The sequence below is a fragment of the Syngnathus floridae genome, chromosome 22 (genome assembly GCF_059516105.1).
Source record: "Syngnathus floridae isolate MCC-2025c chromosome 22, RoL_Sflo_1.0, whole genome shotgun sequence".
Classification (NCBI taxonomy): Eukaryota; Metazoa; Chordata; class Actinopteri; order Syngnathiformes; family Syngnathidae; genus Syngnathus; species Syngnathus floridae.
The window spans coordinates 4,886,643-4,904,097 of NC_142434.1; the positions used below are offsets into that span (position 1 = coordinate 4,886,643).

At 43.2% G+C, this 17,455-nt stretch overlaps 3 protein-coding genes across 13 annotated transcripts; all 3 read left to right on the top strand.

Moving 5' to 3' along the window:
• Positions 1 to 219: 219 nt before the first annotated feature.
• On the top strand, positions 220 to 7,660 carry nampt1 (nicotinamide phosphoribosyltransferase 1). 2 transcript variants are annotated; one of them, XR_015855408.1, is made up of 12 exons: positions 220 to 480; positions 2,287 to 2,443; positions 3,163 to 3,266; positions 3,332 to 3,460; positions 3,865 to 4,023; positions 4,106 to 4,242; positions 4,917 to 5,142; positions 5,225 to 5,344; positions 5,411 to 5,551; positions 5,629 to 5,763; positions 5,839 to 6,636; positions 6,736 to 7,660. XR_015855408.1 is itself a non-coding variant. In XM_088366935.1 (11 exons), the coding sequence occupies exons 1-11, from the start codon at positions 427 to 429 to the stop codon at positions 5,938 to 5,940; spliced, it is 1,464 nt and encodes a 487-aa protein (XP_088223061.1). In that variant the 5' UTR covers positions 230 to 426; the 3' UTR covers positions 5,941 to 7,660. The 2 variants fall into 2 exon arrangements, 1 of the variants encoding a protein (XP_088223061.1); XM_088366935.1 differs by having other exon boundaries at positions 230 to 480; positions 5,839 to 7,660.
• Positions 7,661 to 8,163: 503 nt separating this feature from the next.
• Positions 8,164 to 11,559, top strand: sypl1 (synaptophysin-like 1). The gene is made up of 5 exons (XM_088366943.1): positions 8,164 to 8,579; positions 9,962 to 10,080; positions 10,145 to 10,349; positions 10,426 to 10,617; positions 10,868 to 11,559. Exons 1-5 carry the CDS (start codon positions 8,508 to 8,510, stop codon positions 10,997 to 10,999), a joined length of 720 nt encoding a protein of 239 aa, XP_088223069.1. The 5' UTR covers positions 8,164 to 8,507; the 3' UTR covers positions 11,000 to 11,559.
• Positions 11,560 to 11,857: 298 nt separating this feature from the next.
• LOC148379378 (synaptophysin-like protein 1) lies at positions 11,858 to 17,370 on the top strand. 10 transcript variants are annotated; one of them, XM_088366962.1, is made up of 8 exons: positions 11,858 to 12,539; positions 13,388 to 13,799; positions 13,977 to 14,043; positions 14,282 to 14,393; positions 15,914 to 16,032; positions 16,097 to 16,301; positions 16,384 to 16,575; positions 16,822 to 17,370. In XM_088366962.1, the coding sequence occupies exons 4-8, from the start codon at positions 14,322 to 14,324 to the stop codon at positions 16,939 to 16,941; spliced, it is 708 nt and encodes a 235-aa protein (XP_088223088.1). In that variant the 5' UTR covers positions 11,858 to 12,539; positions 13,388 to 13,799; positions 13,977 to 14,043; positions 14,282 to 14,321; the 3' UTR covers positions 16,942 to 17,370. The 10 variants fall into 10 exon arrangements, with proteins under 10 accessions (XP_088223088.1, XP_088223082.1, XP_088223081.1 ...); XM_088366956.1 differs by lacking the exon at positions 13,977 to 14,043 and having other exon boundaries at positions 11,858 to 12,552; positions 13,364 to 13,799; XM_088366955.1 differs by lacking the exon at positions 13,977 to 14,043 and having other exon boundaries at positions 11,858 to 12,552.
• The last annotated feature ends 85 nt before the right edge of the window (positions 17,371 to 17,455 follow it).

Sequence of the window (17,455 nt, forward strand, 5' to 3'; positions counted from 1 at the left end):
ATATTGTGTTGCCACTCATCAAGCGCCTAACATGAATAATAATGAATATTGTTCATTGATTCCTCCTTGGCGTTTGAAATCCGCAAATAGCTGGGATCCACCGAACCTCGAGTATGCGGGGGTCCGATGTTTATGATCTGATTTTGCCCTGCTTCTCTTGCAGAACGAACCATCTGTCCGCAACTTTACGATCTTCGGCGACTGCACGCTTCCTGGTTGGCTCGCGTCGTGACGTTGCCGGGCAGAACCGAGTGGAGCCGAACCGGTTCGAAATTTTCAGAGCGACACCCCCCGCCCCTGTTCTCCGGTCCTGCGTCTCCTCCCCCTTTTTACCCAGCTACGTTATTAGCCTGGAGTCCCCAGCAGCGGCACGGCAGCAACCCACTGACAGCTGTGTCTGACTCACAAGCGAAGAGGGTGGCAAAGATGGAGCACCGGGACGCCGATTTCAACATCCTGCTCGCCACCGATTCCTACAAGGTACCGTCCCTGGGATGATGTCGTTCTTAGACGGGATGGAGAGGGAAGACGGTGGGGGGGCGTGTGGGGTTCACGGATGGATGAATACATGGATGAATGGAAACGCATTCAGTCAAGGTGGCTCAACCATCAGTCCCAAGGCCACCGTACAGAGGTGGTCGACACCAGGCCGAGTCGCGCTGAGGATGCGGGTGGGGGGTGGGAGCAACTGAAACAAAGCATCGCCTTGTCGGCTTTCAATTCCTCCCCCTGCCGCACCGGTCGGTGCTCGGCTAGCTTTGCTCTCATAATCGAAATGAGCTAACGTGCTAAGTTACGTGCAAAGCAATGGGGAAACTGGGGAAACTAGCTATTATCAAGCTAACATTAGTTAGCATCGAGCTAGCAAGCGCTCCGTGGGTAGTCCGCTGTGCTCCTCCGTGGGAAATATCTAAATCGGGAGGGGGTGTTATTACAATGTTATTAGACCAAATAGACAAGTGGACATTTAAACTTGAGGGGGAAAATCAATGTGGAAATGGAAAGGACCTTCGCCCCGTAGCTACTTTGTCTGCGTACCAAATAGCGTTATTAAGTTTGAATATTTTTTTATCTTTGTAATACATACATTGTATTAAACAAAATCGCGGACTATTCATAAAAGAAAAGGAAAAATTGATTCGACTCAATGCTGAGCGCTTGGACAGTTGTTAGGCTTGTTGCCATGTGGTCACGTGATTCTATAGCTCTCGTCATCGTTATGTCATTACGTGTATTATTATCCAATACAAATAAAATTCTTCCATCAAAGCAGCATCAGAGAAGTTCTAATACTGGTGTTGCAAAAGGTTAATTTCAAACCCAAACTTAAGTTTTTCCCTTCAATTCGAGTGAAACATTCTCCAGAAAGTTAATTGTGGGTGAGAAGAGGTTGTAAATTACACAATATCCGGAGCATCTGACAGTTCCTGGCTCATTTTAGGCAATTATGAATCAACATTTATGGTTGAAAATGACTGGTGCCTCACCACACACACCTATTGTTTGGAAACATGCACCATGAAAAGTGTAGACACAGGGAGGGGGGTTGTTTGCTGCAACTCATTTTGCAAGCACGTACAGTCCGAACGAGCCCTGAAGTAACCTTAATCTTATTATTTTTATTTAGTTTGGCTCGATCACATTACCTTCCGAGAGCTGCATTTTAAGTCGGTGCGCTTTGGTTTTTAGAATAGCCCAGAATAAAGCTGGATCGTAGGAATAGAGAGTGTGTGTGTGTGTGTGTGTGTGTGTGTGTGTGTGTGTGTCCTAGTGCACGTCTTGAGTCTATTTTAAGTTCTTGGAAGGGCACCGGCAGGGGTCAAATAAACTGAGTTGGTCGTTGACATTTCTCTTTACCTCTTGCCCAACACACACACACACACACACACACACACACCCTTCCTGGCCGCTTATCTCAATCGTAGGCCACACAAAACCAACAGAAAACAAGTTTGGCTTAATCATAATGAATAGATAAAATCTCGTAACGGTAAATGGAGGACCAATGCGGGATTGTTTTTTTTGTTGTTGTTTTTTTTTCCTCTCCTTTTTGGGAATATGCCCAGACATGTCTCTGCTGGACAAAGTCTGACCCGGTTACATTGTAGTCATATTTCTTAACACTTGAATAGTTTTGCCATTGACTCTCACTAGATAAAACACACTTCACTAGATTAGTCAGACATTGAACTGTGTGTCAAGGTTGAAGGTCAGATAAAGTTTTGTTCAAATGTTTATTGACTATCTATTGTGGCCTTGTGATAAGTTTGGTTTCTGTACGTGCAGGTAACGCATTACAAACAATACCCCCCCAACACCAGCAAAGTTTATTCCTATTTTGAGTGCCGCGAGAAGAGGACGGATGCCACCAAAAGCAGAAAGGTCAAATATGACAAAACGGTCTTCTATGGTCTTCAGTACATCCTTCACAAATACCTCAAAGGTAAGTCCCGTTGTATTTTTTGAGTTTCTTCAACTTCTTGGGAAATAATCACAATTTAGCCTATACACGTGAAAAAGGATTTAAGTGTTTCACCATTTAAGAAAAAAAAAAAAAATTCCACGGCCTCCTAAGAGGATTTCATGGTGTGGCGCGGCAGAGGTGGGACACAAAAGCGCAGCTGTCCTTTCAGCCAATGAGAGTGGAGACCGCCGCCGCCTCATCCCCCTCCTCCTGAGCAGGCTCAATGATTAACCTTTCCATTTGCATCGTTGATCCCACAAATATTTCGACTTAAGTGCGCCTAAGGATTCTGAAATCCACTCGTAGCGTTAGCCTATTAGCATAGTTGCCTAAATCAATTTTTGGGATAATCACCGGGATGACTGAAAATCCACACAGACATGAAAAAACAGTTAGTTAGCATGTTGATGTATATATTTTTTTATATTGTGATATTTGGAGTCTACCAGCCACAACACTCCCAGAATTTTGGTTTTTATAATAGTGACTTCTCCCAAACGTAAAATAGCAGTCAATGTATCTTTTTGCTCTTGAGCGGAGTTGAAGCGAGAAATTAGAAAATATCAAGAAGTGAGTGTGAGGACAAAGAAGCCCTGTAGGATGCTTCTAATTGGATTACAAGCATGGACAGTAAAATGGCATTCCTCTTCCTTGAGTTTCTTTTTTTTTTCTCACTTCATACTCCCTCTTGTGTCCAGGAAAAGTAGTCACTCCGGAGAAGATCCAGGAAGCCAAGGAGGTTTACCGAGAACACTTCCAGGATGACGTTTTTAACGAGAAAGGCTGGACGTACATCCTGGAGGTGAGCCAGTTTTGAGTTTCAGCATCTCAGAGAGAGCTTTGACGCCTTTGTTTGTCCGTTTCTAGAAATACAACGGCCACCTGCCCATTGAAATTAAGGCCGTCCCGGAAGGGAGCGTCATCCCCCGGGGCAACGTCTTGTTCACGGTGGAGAGCACCGATCCAGAATGCTACTGGCTCACCAACTGGGTGGAGGTAAGTCCATGAAGGAAGAGATTTAAAAATTATTTTTATTCCGTACAAAATATGTATTTTAAGAACAAATTGGGGGGAGGGGGGAGTAGAGCTGTTCGTCGGACCCACTCACGGGCCTACTCCAATTCCCATCGATGCTATAATTAGACGCAACATTCTTCTTTGTTACCTACTTAACAGCATTTAACAGCACACCTCGTTTAGCGATAACGCCGTGACCGCTATTTATATTCCGCTATCCCGCCAACAGACAAACAATGGCCGACTATTCAAAACAACACGTGGGCACGCTTTTGTTTTTTTGCTGTCGGCCTGGAATGCGTTTGGCAAGATCAAGGAATGCGTTAGCCATTATTTGGAATGTCACTTTAAGGTTCACGTGACTCCCTCCTTCTTTTTCTTAGACCATCCTAGTGCAGATCTGGTACCCCATCACCGTGGCGACCAACTCCAGGGAGCAGAAGAAGATTCTCGCCAGGTATCTCCTGGACACATCCGGGAACTTGGAAGGACTCGAGTACAAACTACACGACTTTGGCTACCGGGGTGTTTCCTCGCAAGAGGTACTGAGGAAATTTTAGCAGATGGTGGAGTCACATGGGGTCATTTTTTTTATAATATATAATCTTCTGCTCTTTTCTTCAGACTGCCGGCATTGGAGCTTCTGCTCACTTGGTCAACTTTAAGGGCACGGACACAGTCGCCGGCATCGGTGTGATTAAGAAGTACTATGGCACCAAGGACCCAGTCCCGGGGTTCTCTGTACCTGCTGCAGAACACAGGTACACACACACACTGTGGTCCAAAAAAAAATAATAATTCAGTCCGCAGTGCTCCCTTGCGTGATTTTAGTTTACACCCATCACACCTATGCTAATTTCCATTAGCCCATCTATGATGTTTTGCATTATATGCTAGCATGAAGCTATTGGACTGTTCAACTCTGTAGGGATTAAAAAAAACAAAAATGATGAAGAGATCAAATATTGTCACGACTACCAATTTTCACGATAGCAAAGCCGCTTGCTGTTTGGTAGAATTTTTCAGCCTTAGGTCAGAATCCACCTGGAGACATCTGTTGTGTGTCAAGGGACACGTTTGGCTCCCCGTGCTGTGATTGGCTGGAAACTGGAAGATTGTGATTAGTCGTGGCACTGTGTACACATGCTTTTGTTTCACGGCACTGGGCCATTTATGCCGTGCACACACAGGGGCTTCCTTCTCACCAGTTATTCCCGCTTCGATTCATCCTGCAATGTAGGACGGTTGCATTGTTGCCATAGCAACCGCTATAGAATGACACGTTCATCTGTTTACCTTAGCAAAGGGACCCATTGCACCGTAAAGAATCATCATGGTTGGAACGTTTTGGGGTATGCAGTGTTTGAATAGCAGCTAGGCTTGTTTTGAAATAGTTTTTATTATAAACTCAAGTAAAAATGGTTTTGTCTCTCAGCACCATCACAGCGTGGGGCAAGGACCACGAGAAGGACGCTTTTGAGCACATCATCAAGCAGTTCCCCAACGTGCCCGTCTCTATCGTCAGCGACAGCTACGACATCTACAACGCCTGCGAGAAGATTTGGGGAGAAGACCTGCGCGGGCTCATCGAGTCGCGCAGCGCCGACGCGCCGCTCGTCGTGCGGCCCGACTCGGGGAACCCCCTCGATACGGTGTTGAAGGTGCGGTGATTTTATCGCTAGTTTCTTTGAAAATAATATTTCTGACTTACTAAAAAAAACTTCACGGATGATCTCGTGTCAGGTTTTGGAGATCCTGGGTAAGAAGTTCCCCCCAGAGGAGAATTCCAAAGGATTCAAGGTTCTGCCTCCGTACATCCGAGTTATTCAAGGAGATGGCGTGGACATTAACACACTACAGGAGGTACAAACAAGCTCACTGTGGATGTGTGAATCCTCCTTGATGCATTTTTTTTTTTCTTCCTCGCAGATAGTGGAGGGGATGAAGCAGCACCGTTGGTCCATTGAGAACGTTTCCTTCGGCTCCGGCGGCGCGCTGCTGCAGAAATTGACCAGAGATCTGCTCAACTGCTCCTTCAAATGTAGCTACGTGGTCACAAATGGACTCGGGGTATGATTGGAATGACTTTTCTTCCATTTTGGGTATGAGGTCAAGCTGGAGTAAGCGTTTTGCTCGCCTCTTGCCAGGTGAACGTGTTCAAGGACCCCGTGGCGGACCCCAACAAGAGGTCAAAGAAAGGTCGCCTGTCTCTGCACCGGACTCAGAGTGGGGAGTTTGTCACTCTCGAGGAGGGCAAAGGTGACCTGGAGGAGTACGGAGTGGTGAGTTGATTAGAAAATGAGTCACTAGCAATGATTGTTGCTCCTCATCACGTTTTTCTTCTCCTTTCCTTCCAGGACCTGTTGCACACTGTCTTCCAGAACGGCAAGATTGTGCAGACGTACACATTTGACCAAGTCAGAGACAATGCCAAGCTCAAGGAGAGTGAGCTTGACTAGCTGCCCCCCCCCCCGTCAGTCAGCCAGTCATTAACCCCCCCCTCCAAGCCCCTCCCCTTTTTCCTCGGCCTCTGACATCACCCCCCTCCCCACTGAAAATAAAACGAGGCCTTGCGCACTGATAATACATCCTGCCCTGAATTCCTCGATAAACTGTGACTTCCGTTAAAAAAAAAAAAAAAAAATCACTGGAATTCCACCGAGCTCGCTCATTCTGATGACAAACGTTATTTAAAAAAAAAAAATGAAGAAACGTAGAAGTGCGGCAACCCGGGGGAAGGATGAGCGATCTCCAAGCTGCTGCCCCGCCCACCTAGCAAACCCATGTGATGCTTTGTTTCCATGACAACCACTCACCCGCCCTCTATGATCTTACCTTGGCTTTGTCTTTGCTGCGAAGGGTTTTTAAATATCAGTTCACTTCCAGCCAAAATGTAAACAACAACAAAAAAAAAAAAGCCAAAAATTGCTATCGTCTCCCTCAACGAGCATTCCCATCATCAAGCGGCCATCTTATCTCCCCTCTTCGTTTGTGAAGTTGTTAAAAAAAAAAAAAAATGAGGCATTTCCCTGAAACACAGCAGCTCCAGCGTTCCTGTTGTTTGGCACTGACCAAGCGTCGAAGTCAATACATCGCACAAAACGTCTTCACCGGAATGAAGAGGATCGGACATGAATGACTTCCTGTCTATCTGTGTGTGTGTGTTAAGTGTCGCTTCCCATGCGTTGTCCATCTTCCTTTATGCAAATTCTAATTATGGGATTTTTTTTCCCCTTTTTTTCTTTCCTCACTAGCAAGGTATTTATTGTGAAGGGGAAGCTCCAGTTGAAAATGTCCTCCACAACAGTGTCAGTTTCACTGCCTTAACGTGGTGCGTCTCCTCGGATCAGCCAAGTTGAGGGAACGACGAGATGGTGACCTCACAGGTATCAAACTGAGTAGCTAGAACTGCCACGATTCATATCGAAAGCTGTTTTTCGATCCATTTTCCATTGCTGCTTTCCACTCCTGTATGGCATTTGTGTATATTTGGTATATCAACAGGATAACAGTGTTACTAGTGTGGCAAAACCCATGTTATTGTCAAAACAATGGCCTAGCATTAGCATTAGCGTGGCTGGAGACCTGTGATGTCACTCACTCGGAACCCCTCACGCCATCACGCTGCAAAAAACTTTATTTCTTTCTCACTTTTGTTTGATTTTACAACTGCTGTTTGACAAAATCAAGTTTGTTTCTTTGTATAACTTGGCGGCGCGTTTTGAATACTTAATGTTGGTTTTTCAACGCTGTTCTTACCGCAGACGATTATTATTTTGTATTTTTCGGTAAATATTCTTATTTACGGACGGCACGGCCATTGACTGCCTTTCTCAACTGTACATACGGCAACTAGTTTGACTGAGGGTAGACTGTGTGGGGGAGTGGAGGCGAGTCCGAGAGACCACCACACGAGATAATTTTGTTCAGAACACTTTTTTTGTACCAACACAAATATCCATACTGTCCAAGCGATCGTGTGTGTGTGTTGTATTACGGATGATCAAGTGTTTGTGAATTATCTCTTTCCTAATGTTGTTGACTTCCATTGTGTGTGTGTGTGGGTGCGTGTGTGTGTTCACGTCGGTTGTCCCGGAACCTCACCGACACTTTAAAACAAACCCACATCGCTATCTTTGTTGACGACACAACAATTAAACAAGCCACCTGTCAGTTTGACCATCGTTGATTCTTTTTTTCCTGGGATTTAAATTATTGAATTATTCACTGTCCACCATAAGGATAAATTAAATTTCATTTTAGAGGACAGGTTGTGCCGTTAAACTTGTTTATCTAGGTTCAATTAAATATTATGGTCCAATTGTTATTTTTCATACTTGTGCGTTTGCTGTATTGACGTGGATACTACACTTCCCATAATGCATTGCGGTCCTAATTATATTTTCTCGCTTCTACAGTTTCACAACATGTTTAACCAAGAAAGAAAATAACCAAACTTAATTTTGAAGCAAATTAGAGCGATACATTTTGAAAATAATTTAGTTGTTGGTATAGTTTTAAATTTAAAGGGTGCGGCCGTTGAAACGTCATAGCAACTTAATTTGATGCTCGTGCATGTTGACGTTCAATGTGTTTTGTGCATCATAACACTTTCAAGTTTTAAAGATTACGTATTTCCAATTTTTTTATGACTAATTTTGAAGAATACTCGCCTTTTGTTCTAGCTGTCATATGACCCGCTGTGTCGAGGACGCGCACGCGTACACTTGAGCCGTAATAAAAATGCAGACGGTACGAAATTAAAACTTTTATTGTTGTTATTTGTAATGTAAAACTTTTCCTGTAGTTACGGTAACGAATCAACAAAAACTATCGACTACTTTTTCTTCTTTCGTCACTTTTTTTTTCATTTTTTTGCAGCGTTAGCCAGCAGAACACGTCACGCTGTCAAATCACTCCCACTTTTTCTTTTTTTTTTTTTTTTGCCTCCGTGTTGCGGGACCAACATCACCGATTCTTACACAGTTCGAGGTTCGGCATCGTCAAAAAGTTTTGGATCCAAGTCATGATGACCGGATTTCGGCTCAACTTCTCGCCTCTGAAGGAACCGCTTGGCTTCGTCAAAATAGTGGAATGGGTGAGTCTAAAAAAAAAAAACTTTGTGTGCGTGTGTGGTCAAGTAACTGGGTCAGAACCAGAGGACAGGGAGGTGCGGTTTTTTCTTTCCTTCCTCATGTAAACTCATTAAGTAACATTTTGTTACTGCAATTTGATTGTAATCATCTTTCCTTTAAAAAAAAAAGTCCATATTTAGTATATAAAAATACACTCTGTAATCAAGCTTTGTTAAATAATCTGTGCATTATGATAAAATACAACATGGCCATAAGGGGGCGATGTAGTACAGTGCCAAAGTAGTGACTCAGCAAACTAATTTAACTGGTGGGTTTTTTTTCTGAGGATAAAGAATATATGCATTTCAGTGTTGTTTGTATTGGCTGTACATGTTGATGTATCGTTTATCAGTTTGAATTGTGTGTTAGCATTAAGCTAGCAGAAGGCAAAAGCGAAACGGTGTCCAATTTCACCGGCTTCCAAATGACACGGTTACAGATTAAAGCTAGGCTCGATAATAATTCACCTCGTGGAATAACAGTCTGGCGGGAATAGTATTTACATGTACCGCGTATTTCGACATATAGTGAAGAAAGTGAGTCGCCTTATTTTCTCCGAATGGGTTACACGGTAGTTGTGAAATTATGTCATATGATGACCTACGGGAAAAACACCCAGGAAGTCGATGATGTCATTTCTCAGCGAGAATAAATAGACTTAAACGCCCGTGCTTCCGTTTGGTTCAAATGTAAACAGGAAGTCTCGAATGCATGGAAGCGAGGAGGATGTTGACCCAGATGTTGGGGGGGGGAATGACCTGCGAGCTTCCTTGCCGCCATGTTGTCGTCTCATATGTGCTCCATATGGCTTTCACGTTTTAATAATGTACGGGGGGGGTAATTTAGCGGTTTAGCAGGAAGCGCTGGGGGCCGGTGACATACGGAGAAACATCTGTTTAGAGGCCTCGAGGCGTGTGTCTTTAAAGTGCACATGTGGTTCTTGAGGGCCCAAGCTAAAATGCTAACGCTTGCGCCTGGAGTCAGCACTTTTTAAAACGAACACACCCTTACATACTGCTCGGAACCAATTTGACCCATTTTGTATATGTACAGGAAACGATAAAAGTCTTTTTTTTCCCCCCACACATCCCTTACATAAATGTTTTTTCATGTCGTCTTAAGAATGCCGTGTGCGCGTGAGCGTTAGCATCACATGGTCTCCTCCATGCTAAATCAAATCCTGCCCCCATTCTTTCTTGGAATTCCACTGTGGAATAATTTCCTTGTTGACACTTTAGTTCTCGACATGCATTCTAGGGCATCAAAGATAACACGAGATTGTGACATCATCTGTTTTCGTGAACATTATTTCAAATTAGCTTTTGACGCATCTTGTTCCAAACAGCTCACGGCCATATTTGCTTTCGGAAGCTGCGGCGGCTTCGCGGCCAAGAACATTGTGTCCATCTTCTGCGGCGATGGCAGGAATGAAACTCTCAACGTCAACTTCCACTACCCCTTCAGGTGAGAATCCTCCTTTCAGGAGAAAATATTGGCATTTAATCGGTAAAACTGTTTTTTGTGTCAGGATAAGCCAGGTGCCGCTCATCGAGGGCAACTCCACGATATGTAACCACTCCGTCAGCACCACCTACCTGATGGGAGACTCGTCCTCGGCCGCTGAGTTCTTCGTGGGCGTCGCCGTCTTCTGCTTCCTCTACAGCATGGCCGCCCTTTTGGTTTATTTGGGCTACATGCACGTTTATAAAAACTCTGATTTCGGACCTATTTTGGTGAGAATTTTGTTATGTTAAAAGTAGCAAACTGGTCACATTGAGAGTGATTAAGGAACGTGTCGACCGCTTTTAGGACTTTGTGATCACGGCGATCATCGTTTTCCTGTGGTTGGTGTGCTCGTCGGCGTGGGCTAAGGGTCTTCAGAACGTCAAGGACGCCACGAACACGGAAGGTTTCGAAGCCACCATGGCGGTCTGCAAGGGGAACAACATCACCTGCGAGGTCACCGAGTACGCCAACCTGCGGACGCTCAACATCTCCGTGGTGAGTGTGGTTGTAATATCATTTTTTGTAACAGCGCCATCTATTGGTTTTTATGCTCCAGTGTTACTGGGCACTTTTTTCAAGCACATGCATCCTGACTCAGACAATCATGAGACACTGAACAACAACTTTCATCACCCCGCCCTTCCCTCCTCACGATTTATGCAACACATTCAAGCCAGGAAATCCTCACACATTATTGAACTATCTTTAGTAATTTTTTGTTTTTTTAAATCCTCCCTGCTTTCAGGTGTTTGGCTACCTCAACATGTTCGTGTGGGCTGGCAACGCCTGGTTCGTGTACAAGGAGACTCGCTGGCACTCGCAAAAAATTTCAACCCAACCGGGACCGGGGAGGCAGCAGGTTCCGGCAGCTATCTAATACACACGCCGGAAACCAACACTTCAATTGACAAATTATTTTCTGGTGCAGCAGCATTTTTAGAATATCAAATTCTTACTTTCTTACAGCTTTTTATGTTCATTTAGTAGCTTGACCAAAGAAGTTCTGGGTCCTCATTAGGGTACTTGGCAGGTACTCGTTATGACGCTTAAAAACTCAATTCCTTATTTTTTACGTGCATGCTGAATTTTTTTTATGCATTAGGATTTTTTTTTAATACATCGTCGCCTCGGTTGTCAAGGAAATATCTCTGATGTTATTTCCGTCCCATTAGTTATGGATGAGGTGACAGCGGCAGACTGTCGAAAAAGAAATGTTGGGTAATTACCATCCCCGTTTTCACCTCATTAAACATTTCCATGTCATTGGTTTTTTTTTTCTCTTTTTGTACTGTTGCATGCCTGATTTGTTTGCATTGATGGCTGTTCAATGTATTTTGATATCTGTTGCAATTTGCTTAGAATGTAAGTAAATATGGATGTGGAATAAAAGTGGGGAGGGTATACCGGTGATGCCCCCGCCACATGCTGTGTCCCAAATAGCTCATATTGTGTTTCAATTATTTTACCATTTCAATTATATTTATTTAAAATATTAAAAATGTCGTTATATATCTATGTTTTAATAATATATTTTGTGTTAATATCTAGCGTACTGTATATAGTGAGAACAATGAGCTCGTTTCTCTAATGAAGTGCAGTTACTTAATTTGGACACAAGAGGTCAGCGCAGTAGAGTACAGCACATGGAACCCTGGCTCCTGGTTAATGATACTATTTGTTTTATGAAATTGTATGATTTTTTTTTAAATCCAATCAGATTCCAGCCCCTGCATTTTGCTGTATTAATCTAATCTGCCCAGGACATCCAGAATCAATTCTGGCAGATGTAACTAAAACGATATAAGCAATTTGATGGGTTTGTTAATCTGCTTTCTAACTCATCCTTACAAGGAAAGAGCATTCGCCCTTGATGACGTCAGCATTTTATGTGCTCCGATTGTTTTGCCTGAGAAAAAATGTTTCAGGCAAATTCAACCAGCAAAAATCACCTCAGCATCTCTGGTGAGTATGATTCATTTTTTTCAATTATTTTTTTTATTGATCCAGGAAAACAACCTTGTTGAGATGTGAGGAAGGTGACCAGGTGAGAATATCCAGACCATATTAAATCGTTTATTATTTATAAACAACAAAACAAAAACCCAACACAAGCCATTCATGCCATCATTTCTTCTCCACGCTGAACTTCTGACCTCACAGAGTTGTGACCCTCGCTTGTCACTCCATCCTTCCCGACAAGAACCGACTTCTTCCGAACGGTGCCGGAGATGACGTCACTAGCTCGTTCCCCTCGCCTGCTGCGTGCGAAGGAGCGAGAGAGGAAGGACGGCTCGCGGCAAAGCAACAAGGAGGAAGAGCAATGGCGACACTGGCTCGCCTCATACCGAGTCCGGATAGCTTCCTCAGCGAGCCTTGGTCTTCATTCGTCGGTGCGGCTCAACTGCGTCTCATTGACGGTAAGTTCCGAAGGTGCGCGGTCGTTGACGCTTGTCTTTTTCTTTTTTTTTTTACGGGCAAAGTGTCAGGAAGTGTTGCTGCTGTTCAACAAAATCAAGTTTGTTTCTTTGTATAACTTGGCAGCGTGTTTTGAATACTTAATGTTGACTTTTTTCAACTCTGTTCTCACCGCAGACGATTATTATTTTGTATCTTTCGGTAAAGATTCTTATTTACGGACAGCACGGCCTGTTGTATTACGGATGATCAAGTGTTTGTGAATGATCTCGTTCCTAATGTTGTTGACTTCCATTGTGTGTGTGTGTGGGTGCGTGTGTGTGTTCACGTCGGTTGTCCCGGAACCTCACCGACACTTTAAAACAAACTCACATCGCTATCTTTGTTGACGACACAACAATTAAACAAGCCACCTGTCAGTTTGACCATCTTTGATTCTTTTTTTCCTGGGATTTAAATTATTGAACTATTCACTGTCCACCATAAGGATAAATTAAATTTCATTTTAGAGGACAGGTTGTTACGTTAAACTTGTTTATCTAGGTTCAATTAAATATTGTTGTCCAATTGTTATTTTTCATACTAGTGCGTTTGCTGTATTGACGTGGATACTACACTTCCCATAATGCATTGCGGTCCTATTTATATTTTCTCGCTTCTACAGTTTCACAACATGTTTAACCTCGAAAGAAAATAACCACACTTAATTTTGAAGCAAATCAGAGCGACACATTTTGAATTTAGTTGTTGGTATTGTTAGATAAATTGTATATATATGTTATCATGCGTTCCCTAATGAGTACTTATTAATAAAATGATTGCACAGAATGCTTGCTGTTTCGCCTTGCAGACGTCCACCAGTCCACAACAAGTCAAACGATGCTGTCTGGAGCTTCCTGACCTTCTACACCTCAGGGAATCCAAGAAAGTTGTTGATAGCTCAATCTATTTTGTTGATGTCTGCACATAGCATTTTGTCCTTGCACTGTTTTTGTTTCTCATGGCATCCTGGCTGCGACTTCCTGTTTCACTTTGAATCTCGTTTCTTCTCTCATGAGACAAAGACCACGCTTCCCCCCACCTATCAGGGGCTAGTCTCACATTGTGGGTAGGGCATTCCAAATAAAGAGTGAGGAGTGAAAACAGATTTTTAGTGTAGTCGGATTGCTGTAAGTCTGAATGCACTCCTCACGAGAAAAGACTCAATATTCTGCCTCACTGGTTTTGTCTGCTGATCCTTTTGCTGATTTTGAACCTGACAGGTATAGTTTTAAATTTAATGGGTGCGGCCGTTGAAACGTCATAGTAACTTAATTTTGATGCTCGTGCATGTTGACGTTGAATGTGTTTTGTTCATCATAACACTTACAGGTTTTAAAGATTACGTATTTCAATTTTTTTTATGACTAATTTTGAAGAATACTCGCCTTTTGTTCTAGCTGTCATGTGACCCACTGTGTCGAGGACGCGCACGCGTAAACTTGAGCCGTAACAAAAATGCAGACGGTACGAAATTAAAACTTTTTTTGTTATTATTTGTAATGTAAAACGTTTCCTGTAGTTACGGTAATGAATCAACAAAAACTATCGACTACCTTTTTCTTCTCTCGTCACTTTTTTTCCTATCTTTTTGCAGCGTTAGCCAGCAGAACACGTCGCGCTGTCAAATCACTCCCACTTTTTCGTTTTTTTTTTTTTTTTTTGCCTCCGTGTTGCGGGACCAACATCACCGATTCTTACACAGTTCGAGGTTCGGCATCGTCAAAACGTTTTGGATCCAAGTCATGATGACCGGATTTCGGCTCAACTTCTCGCCTCTGAAGGAACCGCTTGGCTGCGTCAAAATAGTGGAGTGGGTGAGTCTAAAAAAAAAAAAAAACTGTGTCCGTGCGTGTGTGGTCAAGTAACTGGGTCAGAACCAGAGGACAGGGAGGTGCGGTTTTTTCTTTCCTTCCTCATGTAAACTCATTAAGTAACATTTTTGTTGGTGCAATTTGATTGTAATCATCTTTCCGTTAAAAAAAACTCCATATTCAGTATATAAAAATACACTCTGTAATCAAGCTTTGTTAAATAATCTGTGCATTATGATAAAATATAACATGGCCATAAGGGGGCGATGTAGTACAGTGCCAAAGTAGTGACTCAGCAAACTAATTTAACTGGTGTTTTTTTTTCTGAGGATAAAGAATATATGCATTTCAGTGTTGTTTGTATTGGCTGTACATGTTGATGTATTGTTTATCGGTTCGAATTGTGTGTTAGCATTAAGCTAGCAGAAGGCAATAGCGAAACGGTGTCCAATTTCACCGGCTTCCAAATGACACAGTTACAGATTAAAGCTAGGCTCGATAATAATTCACCTCGTGGAATAACAGTCTGGCGGGAATAGTATTTACATGTACCGTAGGGTGAGTCTAAAAAAAAAAACTTTGTGTGCGTGTGTGGTCAAGTAACTGGGTCAGAACCAGAGGACAGGGAGGTGCGGTTTTTTCTTTCCTTCCTCATGTAAACTCATTAAGTAACATTTTTGTTGGTGCAATTTGATTGTAATCATCTTTCCGTTTCACGTTGAGAGGAGCCAGATGAGGTGGCTCGGGCATCTTATCAGGATGCCTCCTGGACGCCTCCCTGGGGAGGTGTTCCGAGCATGTCCCACCGGTAGGAGACCCCGGGGACGACCCAGGATGCGCTGGAGAGACCATGTCTCTCAGCTGGCCTGGGAACGCCTTGGGATCCCCCGGGATGAGCTGGATAAAGTGGCTGGGGAGAGGGAAGTCTGGGAGTCCCTCCTAAACCTGCTGCCCCCGTGACCCGACCCCAGATAAGCGGAAGAAGATGGATGGATGGATGGATGGATGGATCATCTTTCCGTAAAAAAAAAGTCCATATTCAGTATACAAAAATACACTCTGTAATCAAGCTAATTTCAAATTTCAGTGTTGTTTGTATTGGCTGTACATGTTGATGTATCGTTTTTCGGTTTGAATTGTGTGTTAGCATTAAGCTAGCAGAAGGCAAAAGCGAAACGGTGTCCAATTTCATCATCTGTTTCGAGGCCTCGAGGCGTGTGTCTTTAAAGTGCACATGTGGTTCTTGAGGGCTCAAGCTAAAATGCTAACGCTTGCGCCTGGAGTAAGCACTTTTCAAACCGAACACACCATTAACCCTTACATACCGCTCGGAACAAATTTGACCCATTTTTGTATATGTACAGGAAGCGATAAAAGTCAGTTTTTCCCCCCCCACACATGGTGAGACTTTAGTCTTCGACATGCATTCTAGGGCATCAAACATAACACGAGATTGTGACATCATCTGTTTACGTGACCATTATTTCAAATTAGCTTTTGACGCATTTTGTTGTTCCAAACAGCTCACAGCCATATTTGCTCTTGGAAGCTGCGGCGGCTTCGCCGCCAAGAACATTGTGTCCATCTTCTGCGGCGATGGCAGGAATGAAACTCTCAACGTCAACTTCCACTACCCCTTCAGGTGAGAATCCTTCTTTCAGGAGAAAATACTGGCATTTAATCGGCAAAACTGTTTTTTGTGTCAGGATAAGCCAGGTGCCGCTCATCGAGGGCAACTCCACGATATGTAACCACTCCGTCAGCACCACCTACCTGATGGGAGACTCGTCCTCGGCCGCTGAGTTCTTCGTGGGCGTCGCCGTCTTCTGCTTCCTCTACAGCATGGCCGCCCTTTTGTTTTATTTGGGCTACATGCATGTTTACAAAAAGTCTGATTTCGGACCCATTTTGGTGAGAATTTTGCGTATGTTGTGTTAAAAGTAGCAAACTGGTCACATTGAGCGTGATTAAGGAACGTGTCGACCACTTTTAGGACGCTGTGATCGCGGCAATCATCGGTATCCTGTGGATGGTGTGCTCGTCGGCGTGGGCTAAGGGTCTTCAGAACATCAAGAACGCCACGAACACGGAAGGCATCGACGCCACCCTGGCGGTCTGCAAGGGGAACAACATCACCTGCGAGGTCACGGAGTACGCCAACCTGCGGACGCTCAACATCTCCGTGGTGAGTGTGGTTATAATATCATTTTTTGTAACAGCGCCATCTATTGGTTTTTATGCTTCAGTGTTACTGGCCACTTTTTTCAAGCGCATGCATCCTGACTCGGACAATCATGAGACACTGAACAACTTTCATCACCCCGCCCTTCCCTCCTCACATTTTATGTAACACATTCAAGCCAGGAAATCCTCACATATTATTGAACTATGTTTAGTAATTTTTTTTTTTTTAAATCCTCCCTGCTTTCAGGTGTTTGGCTACATCAACATGATTGTGTGGGCTGTCAACGCAAGTAGACTCACTGGCACTTGCATAAAATTTTCTCACAACTTTTTATTTTCATTTATTAGCTTGATCGCAGAAGTTTAGGGTCCTCAATAGGGTACTTGGCAGGTACTCGTTATGACGCTTAAAAATTCAATTCCTTATTTTTCACGTGCATGCTGAATTTTTTTATGCATTAGCAATTTTTTTTAGATACATCATCAACTCAGTTGTCAAGGAAATATCTCTGATGTTATTTCCGTCCCATTACTTATGGATGAGGTGACAGCGGCAGACTGTCGAAAAAGAAATGTTGGGTAATTACCATCCCCGTTTTCACCTCATTAAACATTTCCATGTCACAGTTTTTTTTTCTCTTTTTGTACTGTTGCATGCCTGATTTGTTTGCATTGATGGCTGTTCAATGTATTTTGATATCTGTTGCAATTTGCTTAGAATGTAAGTAAATATGGATGTGGAATAAAAGTGGGGAGGGTATACCGGTGATGCCCCCGCCACATGCTGTGTCCCAAATAGCTCATATTGTTTTTCAATTATTTTACCATTTCAATTATATCTATTTAAAATATTGAAAATGTTGTTATATATCTATGTTTTA

Coding starts and splice junctions, on each gene's coding strand:
- nampt1 (XM_088366935.1), top strand. CDS start 427: ATGGAGCACCGGGACGCCGATTTCAACATCCTGCTCGCCACCGATTCC. Junction 481..2,286: donor TCGCCACCGATTCCTACAAG/GTACCGTCCCTG, acceptor CTGTACGTGCAG/GTAACGCATTACAAACAATA. Junction 3,461..3,864: donor GGCTCACCAACTGGGTGGAG/GTAAGTCCATGA, acceptor TCTTTTTCTTAG/ACCATCCTAGTGCAGATCTG.
- sypl1 (XM_088366943.1), top strand. CDS start 8,508: ATGATGACCGGATTTCGGCTCAACTTCTCGCCTCTGAAGGAACCGCTT. Junction 10,350..10,425: donor CTGATTTCGGACCTATTTTG/GTGAGAATTTTG, acceptor GACCGCTTTTAG/GACTTTGTGATCACGGCGAT. Junction 10,618..10,867: donor GGACGCTCAACATCTCCGTG/GTGAGTGTGGTT, acceptor CCCTGCTTTCAG/GTGTTTGGCTACCTCAACAT.
- LOC148379378 (XM_088366956.1), top strand. CDS start 13,717: ATGCACTCCTCACGAGAAAAGACTCAATATTCTGCCTCACTGGTTTTG. Junction 13,800..14,281: donor GCTGATTTTGAACCTGACAG/GTATAGTTTTAA, acceptor ATTCTTACACAG/TTCGAGGTTCGGCATCGTCA. Junction 16,302..16,383: donor CTGATTTCGGACCCATTTTG/GTGAGAATTTTG, acceptor GACCACTTTTAG/GACGCTGTGATCGCGGCAAT.